The sequence below is a fragment of the Octopus bimaculoides genome, chromosome 7, assembly GCF_001194135.2.
Source record: "Octopus bimaculoides isolate UCB-OBI-ISO-001 chromosome 7, ASM119413v2, whole genome shotgun sequence".
Lineage (NCBI taxonomy): Eukaryota > Metazoa > Mollusca > Cephalopoda > Octopoda > Octopodidae > Octopus > Octopus bimaculoides.
In genome coordinates, this window is record NC_068987.1 from 3,187,317 (window position 1) to 3,198,275 (window position 10,959).

Sequence of the window (10,959 nt, forward strand, 5' to 3'; positions counted from 1 at the left end):
ATATATATATATATATATATACACACACACACACACACATATATACGACGGGCTTCTTTCAGTTTCCGTGTACCAAATCCACTCGCAAAGCTTTGGTCGGCCCGAGGCTACAGTAGAAGGCACTTGCCCAAGGTGCCACGCAGTGGGACTGAACCTGGAACCATGTGGTTGGTAGGTTAAGATTTATTCACAAATGCGTACAGTTAATTATGTCAGACAAGAGACGCACAAACATGTCTGCATTTCCTTAAATATCCGCATATATGCAACGGACAGTGAATGGATTGCATCCAACAGCAGCTAATGAGTTCATAAGCGCAAGGAGAGCCGTGTGGGTAAGCTTGCTTTGCAACCACATGGTTTCTAATCCGTGCCTACTGCGTGGCACTATGGGCTAGCGCCTTGTACTGTTGTACCGGGCCTTTTGAATGAATTTAGTCGACGGGAACAGTTTGGGAGCCCATCGTGTGTGTATATGTAACAAAAAACAGATGAACGGGTTATCTGGCGTTGCTACAGATGCTTCATTAGAAGTCTTTATAGTAGCATTAGCAGAGATACCCGGCCTTGCTCGGGATTAAAACGGCATAGTTTTTTATTGTTTTACTTGTTTCAGTCATGTGACTGTGACCATGCTGGAGCTCCACCGTTGATCGAACAAATTCACCAAATGGGGTTAGTAGCCAGCGCTCTTAACCACAGGCATATGGCATAGTAGTTACGAGTGCTACTAACTCCAAGATTCCAAGTTCGATTCCAGGCAGTAACCTGAATAATAATAATATCGAAAAATACCTTAGGAATGAGAACCCAGGTTTGAAATTTCCCCAAGACACCTGATGAAGGCTGGAGAGTATATCAGACGAAACGTTGTGTTAACAACAAACAAGATGAGGACAAATATCCGTCAAATGTAAATAATACTTATAACTAATATATTATTTTTAAACATCCAAGGGAAATAACCCATTCGCTCCTGAAAGAGATCCTTATATATAGCCAAGGGAAATAACCCATTCATGTTCGTAAATTATATCGTGTAAATCAAATTGAGTATACTTATTTCTTAGTATTTGAACTATTTGAGTTATTTTTGCAATTTATCCAGTACAACCCTTAGACAAGTAAGTAATATTTTCCTAACAATAGATCCACTTATTTCGGTTAATGACTTATTCACGAATATACCAACACTAGCGCCACTGAAGGTAATATTCTCTGGGAATGCACAAAAGCCCTTTTCAGAGTTATTTACTTTGAATTGTTATTATCTCATATCTGATTAGCCTGTTATTACGTAACAGGCTTCACGATTTTAGTATACATACCTTATTAGTATTTCCTCCTGAGTTCTGTATACTCTGGGAATGAATTAAAGCTCTTTTCGGGGCTACTTTATTTGAATTCTTAGTATCGGGTGATTAATTTCATTTTATTATATAACAGACTTCACAATTTGAGTATTCATAACTTACAGGGAATTCCTAAAAACAAGATCCTGTGTAAGACAGTAAATGCACAGAAACCATTTTAAGGGCTACATACTTTGCATTGTTGTTACTGCATTAGCGAAACAATTATAAGAACGGAACCAAGGGATAAGCCCCACTTTCCCGGGAATGACTGAAATAAATGAGAGGTACATAGTTGATTAACAAAATATATTAACGATCACCTACACATACATACATACGTACATACATACATACATACATACATACATACATCAACATCATTCAACATCTATTTTCTGTGCTGGCATGGTTAGTACATATTCGCATACACACATAATTACATAATTTCCTTTGAAACACAAATCTCAAATGAAAAGTAATTAAATATAACAGATGATATTACGAATTTAATAGGTTTTCTCATCGACACACATCTATACACGCATACACACACGGCTGGGGTCACAAACGAAAGAGTATCCATTTCAGAGTAGATTTTATTCATTTGGAAACAAATGATTTACTCCGTTGTTCACCTGCGTTTGTTCCCAATGCGTTACTGTTCAAGCGACATGAAGATGAATTGAGGAACATTACGTAGGCTAAACGGGAACACTCATTAAAATGATCTTCACTGATCAATAGGTTTCACATTGGAAGCTAAATGTATCCTACAGATGCTTTTGATACATGAGAGCAGATTACTGCTTTGATGAGGTAAGACAAGTGCAACTGGTGAGCTTTATCAAGAGAATTTGACATATTTCGATTTTTAAACTGCAAATAAATGAAAAATATTTTCGCCATGACGGCAAAACTATACAATCTTGGATCTCCTATTCAATGAATCTCCTATTCAATGAATCTCCTATTCAATAATGTGCCAGAATATGTAATTTCTCGGATAAACATAAAGTGCAAATTGCGTATTCATACTCATAATGTTTAAAAGAGTTCTGTCTACGATATTCCATTTACTGTGAGCATTTTCGATACTGTTGTTTCTTAATTTTCAGACATGTTGAGATGAAAAGGTGGAATTAGCTCTACCTCTGGATTTAAATGAACGATGTACTTGTCGTTTCTAGTCTTAAAAAGTGTACTTTAAATACCAGTCGTAATTTCTCTCAGCACCATCAGCAGGTATGAAATATAGATTATGAAGTAAGTCCGAAAAGCAATGCTATCAAGGCATCTATAACTCTCTTCTACGTTCTTTGTACAGAAAGAGATTATACTTATGCATATAAGCGTTTTATTTTAAGCAACTGGAATGCGGTCAAATTGACGGCTGATTTGTAAACTTGCATTTCATCCCACGATTTGCTTTAAATACATTGAATGAAAATAAGATCTTCAATGGTTCTCAGTAGACATAATGGATTGTGGCAATTGCTCTTGTTTCATTGTGTTGTTTTTTTATTGGTGGTGGGGGGCTCTTGATCCCAAGGATTCATTACGTAGATTACCCGGTTTCCATGGAATATGTTACCGAGATGACATCATTACCCGTGAATGGGATGCCATTCCGTTGCAGAGATCAGGACCAGCAGTATTGAGGGGTGGGGATAAGTCAATTACATCAACCCTAGTGCTTTTGTTGACCTCGTAAGAATGATGGGCAAAATTGACCTCGGTGGGATTTGAACTCAGAATGAAAAGAATCGGAACAAATGCTGCTAAGCATTTTGCCCGACGATACTTCCAGCTGACCAATTTGTTATTTATATGTTGCGTTTTTTTTTTTAAATATGAATTCAGTTTTCCTCTTGCGACTCTGAGTCCATAAACTTTTTAGGAATAACAATCCATTTTTTCCTTATAAAATATTACGTTAGTTTCATCCGAAGTGACAATGTTTGACCTTGATTAAACAGGCTTTATGATATATATTTTGTCTTTTAAACTCAACAGCATCCACACAAACTATGGTGTTTCCTTTTGAATTTCTATAGAACATAGATCTCATCATGATGTGTTAGTCTTTCGCCCAAGATTTTCATGTTCAATAATGTCAAAAAGACCCTAATATATTTATGAATATCACTTTGTTTCTTGAATTACTTTGCTAAATTGTATTTTCCTATTACAGTGGGTAATTTTCGAAAAACATTTGTCTTAAGTATTCATCTTTCACCTTTTACTTGTCTAACGAAAATTTCATCCTCGCTATACGTAGGTCTACCATGAACTCGTGGGATTTCCCGCAAATATTAACTTAGATGTGTAATTTGTTTTTATTTATTTACTTTTTTTTCATCGGGTCGGGAATAATTACTGGTGATGGATATTGTTCTGCCTTAAACAAACCAGTTTATCTAAAGAAATTGAAAGGATAGAAGTTGAAGTTTTCATTGCCAAGATCGAAAGGATTATATCGACACAATAAACAGTACGTGTCACTGAGAGGACATGATTTTTGCCTCTCTTTAGAAAGAGGACATTTCAAAACAGGACATTGTTTTATCATCACGACTTCTCAATACAATCGACGGCTCAGCGATAGTTACAAAACAATGGACAGTTTGTCTCTCTTAACAAAATGAATTGATGCGAGAATGATTATTGAATAGTTAAATAAAGACGCATTCGATTTAATCAAGTTCCTACAAGTATGACAGACGAAGTCCAATATTTTGAGTGAGCATGAATTTCACGTTTCATTGATATCACGAAATTAGTTGAACTGAATTGTATTCGATTTCCTTATTCGATAAAATTATTTTTCCCTTTCTCGTAAACACGAAGCGTCTATTTACATCACATATCACCACAATGCCTTCATCAAACTCCTGCTCAGTGTTTATCTCGTTGGCCTTCTGAATATCGATGATGTCATTGATTTCTACGCGTATCAAGAATGAGAAATGTTACGGCAACGATGATCCATTCAGTCGTTTGTCCAGCTTCATGCTTGTCATCAGTTGTTGATCGCTTTTCTTCAACAGTAGTATTCAGTTGAGTTTATACCCACCGAAGACTTAGACGTCAGTCGTTTTCAGAGAAGAATAAACCAATTCACAAAGAATACAAAGAAAAAGAAAAAAAAAAAAACGAAAACAAGGAAGACCAAAGAATAATTATAAGACTACAAGATTTACAGAAGATAAAATATTGTTTTATAAAACTTGTAAAATGAAAGCCTATATACTTGGAGTCATAAGTCTTTTGGTTATCTGGACCACTCTGGGTAAGTTAGTGTTGATACAATTTAATATATTATTCAGTTACAAGACAATATTGTCTGCTTGTATAAATTATTAAAATTATTATAATCACAACCAACTTATCTAATCATAAATAACTTATTGTATTCTGTCTGTTCCAGTTCATAATTGCAACATAATGATTTTGAGGTTTAATTATCTCATATTTATTTGATTTTATGTTTCATTGCAATAACTGACATCTTTTCTTTCTTATTTCTCCAACAAGTGATTAAAGATAAAAATTGATGTTTATTAGAAAGTCCAATAGTCATTTTGATGTCTATGATTGATCGATGGCCATGCGTTTTGAAGGAGGTTTAATAGACTGTATTTGAAGGCATAATAGACTCACAGGTCTATCAAATACATCTCAATTTCAGTCGTGGATGTTCAGGAAAAGAAAACTATTTAGTGCATCAAAACTTGTTGAAGGCCCAAGTTTGCCTATAGGATCCGTAATGATTTTTGGCATTTTATCGATTCCAGGAAGATTAACGACACAGTCAATCTCTGGATTCTCAATTCTTTAAAACTCTAAGATCCAGCACAGCATATTTATTCTAGTAATCTCGGAAGACTTGATACAATTAATATTGATTGTGCGCAACACACACGTTGGGTGGTGTCCCGGTTCTAACTTTATTCAATAAACTCACTAGCGTAGCTGAGATGGGGTGCTGTCCGCCCCGGGCGGCACTTTTGGGTCTGCTGTAGGCAATATGTGTTTTTTGTGGGGTCCAGGAGCGGCAAAAGAAAGGGCCGTTCCGAGCGGCACACACACAAAGCTACGCTAGTGAATAAACTCCTTGACAAAGTCTGTAGTATCTTTTGTCGTTGTTTTGCTTTGGTGGTATCTCGTTAGTGTTGGGTAAAATGCAGTTTTTAGTTACGATAGTTTACGCTTTGAGTTCCGATCACACTAACGTCAACTTTACTGTTTATCCTCCAGGGATCAGTAAAATCAAATGTGCAAAATAAAGATCTTAATGCTTTACACAATATAAGTGACTGTAACCCGACAGTTAAAAAAGAAAATCTGGCCTAGTGATTATGAAAGAAATTACTATTAAACTGTGAATTTGTGCTTTTTGTGCTAAAACACCGAAAAGATACGAAAAACACCGAAAAGATACGAAAAGCACCTAAAAAATACCAACAGGCGCAAATTTTATTATATTTAGCTGATAAAATTCTATTTAATCTGTTCAGTACTTGGTAGCAAATAAGTAGGAGTCTGCTGGTTACTACGACAAGGGTTTCAGTTGATCCGACCAATGGAATAGCTTGCTCGTGAAATTAACGTGAAGTGGTTGAGCACTCCACAGACATGTGTACCCTTAAATAAGTTACTCACGAGATCGTGGTTTCGATTCCGAACCAGGCTGAGCTTTGTGTTCTTGAGCAATTCATTTCATTTCATTTCACATTCCTGCAGTCCACTCAGCTGTAAAAGAGTAACCATGCAATGGACTGGTGCCCTGTTGTGGTATCAATCACTTTTACGCAATGGAGACCGGGTTACCGGCTCCTTTTAGTTCAAGGACTCGAGACAGTTATGCCCAGGGTTTCTTTTGTTGTTGTGATTGTTGTTGTTGTTGTTGTTGCTGTCGTTGTTGATGATGATGATAATGAGGAGGAGGAATCAATATGTGCGCCAATTTATCTCGGATTCTTTAAATAATACGACCCACCTTTACATGCAGTTTACTTAATGTTCATACCGTCCACGTCATCGTCTTTTTCTTTCGCCGAACTGCTTAGTTACAGGGACGTAAACCAACCAGCACCGATTGTGAAGCGGTGGAAGTGGAACACACACACACATAAACGCGCGCGCACACACGCACACACAAACTCATCCACTCACACACATATGTATATGCCACACCTAGAACCAGCCCTGAGTCGGATCTACTATTTAAATTGGATTTGGTACTTGTATTTGTCTACAATATCCCGCAAGCACCTGATGCCTTCATGGTTGTTTTACCTCACGAAGAACTCTGTTATTGTGCCTAATCATTTCTGGCGTCCTGTGTGTTGATGGATTTGGTGACCTCACCGGTACTGGTGCCGCTGAAAAAAGTATCCAGTCCGCATTTTAAAGTGGTTGGCGTCAGGAAGGGCATCCAACCATAAAAACCATGCCAAAGCGGACAGAGGAGAATTGGGGCAGTCCTGTGGCTTGCCAGCTGATGTCAAACCGTCCAACCCATGCCAGCACGGAAAACGGACTTTAAATGCTGCTGCTGCTGCTGCTGCTGCTGCTGCTGCTGCTGCTGCTGCTGCTGCTGCTGCTGCTGCTGATGATGATGATGAAGAGACAGACCGACAAATAGATAGACAGATAGACAGATAGATAGATAGATAGATAGATAGATAGATAGATAGATAGATAGATAGATATGTATAATATACACATATATGCATTCATACGTACATATAACGGGATTCCACACTGTTTCCTATTACCAAATTTACAGTCAGGTGATTGATCAGCTACAGTAGAAGACAGTTGCCCAAGGTGCCGTGCAAGGAGAGTGAACGTCCATTTCTAACCGCATTTTCCCCACCCTCGTACTTCACAACCATCAGTAGCAGTGTGTAGAGTGTGGTCGTCTCAAAGAGAAGGTCGGATCTCAGCTGCGCAGAATCTCCTTGATTGTGTTGAAGAAGATGAAAACCATTTTGAAAACAGTCATAACAGGTGACGAATCGTGGTTCTATGGCTGTGACCCCGAAACCAAGACTCAGTCTTTGCAGTGGGAGACCTTAACGTGATTTTCAAGACGTCGAGGAATTCCAAGAGAATGTGACGATGCAGCTGCACACTATCCCAGAAATGAAGTTCCAGGAATGCTTCCATCAATGGAAACGAAGCTGGATAAAGCGTGTGGCTCCAGAAGAGGATTGCTTCGGAGGAGACTAAATGCCAAACTGATATGCGCTTTAGTGTTCTTTCTTATAGCATCAGTTCTGATATTTTTCAATTCAATAAAAAACATCCAATACCATACTCTAAATATTTTCATTTTTTTTTTCTTTTTTCTGTCATTTCCTTAACCAACCAAATAAATTTTAACTTTCCTGTTTATTTCTACAGCCAATGGTGGCACCACAGATGCCACATTCAAGTGTGATACCATTAAGTAAGTTTGTTTAGCTTTTCTCTTAAATTATTTTATTTCGTTTCATTGTTGGACATGCTGAAGTTTTCACGGACCTGCACGCCCTTTTGTTCCACACGTGTTAATGATCGATCTTTCTAAAGCCAGCTCGTAAAAATATCCAGTAACTTCTCTCAGTGTCTTTTCCAGCTTCTTCCTTTCAGCTTCCTAGTTGTCCCCAAATTTCTTAAGGTTTTTTTTCTAGTTGTATGCTGTCCAATAAACTGAGTCTGTTGTGGTGAAGCATTCTAGTGGTCTCTCCTCACTTAAAGACCTCTATATTTGTGTCACTCTATCTGCAAAAGACACTTTCAACATACTTTTAACCCCTTGCCTGTTCAAAGCATTTTCATAAACGTCCATGATTGTTTCCAAACTTTTAGTTAGTCTTTGTTTCATATGTTCTCAGTAATATAAAGCCTTCTTTTCATAAGTTCCAACTTATTCTAATGGTTGAAAAAATCGGAAATGTGAATCATATATGATGCATGAATGCCAGGTAAATACGTCTTGCGTATCACATGATACACAGGATAGGTAAAGGGTCAAGGAGAGTTTGACCTGTTTTGTATGTTCAGGGTCATACAGCGATATGTATGGATAGGTTCTATGAATGCCAATTGGATTCTGACCATCACTTTTATTGATAGCTGTTTATCTGACACTATATATTTGATTGCACCATAAACAGCCTTGACCTGTCCAATCCTTCAATCAATTTCGCTTATGATTTCTCTATCTGACGATTGATGATTCCCAATATTTAAAACAGTTTTGGCGACGAGCTGGCAAAATCGTTACTGCACTGGATACCGCATTTCATCCGTTTTTTTTACGTTCTGGGTTCCAATTTTCCTGAGGTCAACTTTTCTTTAATCCCTCTGATGTTGATAACACACAGTACTGGAGTCAATATAATCGACTTAGCCCCTTCCCTAAAATTGTTGGTCAAAATTATAAAGAAAATATTCAAAACGTTTACTGTTATATTTCATTTAACAGGCAGGAAAGGACAAGTAACGAAACAGATGACAGAGGTAAGGAATAATCTTTAATTATTTCATTCATTAACATTTTAGCTCATTAAATGTAAATAAAGTTGATTAAGCGAAAATTAAAGGATTTAAAAAAAATCTTTTGTTTGGCTGCACTCTTTGAAATTTTAAAATTAAGTAAAAAAAAATGTTCAAATTAGGTATATTAATGTAAGTTTTCACACCGAATCTCAGGGGATAATTCACTTGATCCAGAAAATTTTTCATTCTCAAACTTGTTTATGGCTTGATCATTTTTACGCAGTCAAAAAAAACAGGATTTTGAAGCTGTCGTTTTGACAGCAATCATAAGACGACAAACCAATAATGTCAACATAGCATGATAGCACGTGTTTTAAGCATTTAAATGACTGAAAAAAACGAGTAAACAACACATATTTTGTAATTTAAAGCATTTAATATGTATTTAATGCGAAGAAAAGAGTAAACAACACATTTATAATCCTGGAAGAATCGATTCCCGTATCCAGTGTGCCAGGAAAACACAGCGTGAGATATCAGTAAACAATATAAACTGGATGTGGTTGGACAGGACAGCAACAGACGGGTAACAAGATACACAACAGCTTAGCTTTTTACTATGAAAACGGGCACCAAATACATCTGTAGCTTTCGATTGGCTAAAATTACCCCAAATTTGCAAACTTTAAAAGCTAGTGACTATTTATTGAATTTGGACGAAAAGGAATTGCATTTTAATAATTAGCATAGAAAACAATATCAATACACCAACTTTGCGTGTGTTTGTGTGAGTTTCTAATTTTATATGAGTTCAGTCATAACTAATTTAATTTAATTATAAATTTTCAATTAACTATTTTTGTTTATTTAATTATTGTTTTATTTCAGTTTTTGCTACATAAATATTAAATTCTGGGCAATGCCTATCAAAAACAGAAGCTGCTACTTAATGAAATGTTCATCCATATCTTTGCAGAATGTTTTTCCATTATGAGTGACTCAATGAAAACGATGGAAGAATTGGTCAAAGGAGAGTATAACTGCTCTTACTTTTGGTAAACTAATTTCCTTAAACTTGCCATTATCTTCCTCTTTGATGCATGTTTATTAAATTTGGATTCTATTTCAATAAATTTTCAGTTATATTTCAAGATATTTTCAATTTCTCACTTCCTGCTACAAGCAATAAATATTTTTATATCCATGCAATTCAGTAACTTCTATGATTTGCGAAAGTAACGAACAACTTCATAATGTGAATGTGCATTTTTATATGAATTAATAATAAACATGTTTTCCTTTCGTGGTTTAAGTTATTAGAAGGGAGTTCATTTTTTTCTTCGTAATACTTGTCAGGATTAGCAACTTGAATTTGTTATCAAAGAATTCTAAAAGAAAAATGTATAGAATTCACATATTCATTTATCTATTTCAAGTCATGTATTACCATTTCATTCTGTTTACAAATCTTCAGTATGATAAACTATGACTTATTAATTAAACGTTTTATGAAATGAGACATTTTATTAAAGATGGGAATAATTACAGCCTGGAGGAAATTCATAGCATGTTTTGTTTTTTAATAGAATATTTGAGGTAGAATAATTGTTTTGTTTTTTAATAGAATATTAGTTAAGTAATTGAGGTAAACGAGGGGAAGACCTTGGTGTTAACAAAACAAGATAATAAGTGTTTCCAAATAATTCTACTTTATGAAAGTATCGTAAAGAAGCCAAAAATTTCAGTTCTAACCAAAAATTCCCAAAAGCCCGTTTTCAGATATAATCTTTGAGATGTAAATATTAGTTTTAAACTACTATATCACTTAATTATGTGGTAAATCACCTTGATGGTCGTCAGCAATTTAAACGGGGTTTTCTTTTTCGAAAGGTCAATAAATACTTGCCATTACATTTTTAATCAAACAAATATGAACCATTTTGTTGCACAATGCGTCTCCATCTTTCCTTTAACTTGAAAATACCCTCTTCCCTGAATTGAGGTGGTTTCATGGCAAATAAGTCGAAAGGTAAGCTACTATAAATCGGCACGAAGTTTCCAGACAACCCAATATATTATATATATATATATTATATATATTATATCTTATATA

The 10,959-nt window shown here is 35.8% G+C and overlaps 1 protein-coding gene across 1 annotated transcript in view; it reads left to right on the plus strand.

Annotated features, from left to right (window-relative positions):
- The first annotated feature begins 4,232 nt into the window (after positions 1-4,232).
- LOC106871584 (uncharacterized) overlaps positions 4,233-10,959 on the plus strand; it is a 10,061-nt gene continuing 3,334 nt past the window's right edge. The window contains exons 1-4 of the mRNA XM_014918093.2: positions 4,233-4,644; positions 7,767-7,812; positions 8,833-8,867; positions 9,823-9,901. Coding sequence (XP_014773579.1) covers positions 4,590-4,644; positions 7,767-7,812; positions 8,833-8,867; positions 9,823-9,901 — 215 coding nt within the window. The 5' untranslated portion in view covers positions 4,233-4,589. The remainder of the gene's footprint in view (positions 4,645-7,766; positions 7,813-8,832; positions 8,868-9,822; positions 9,902-10,959) is intronic.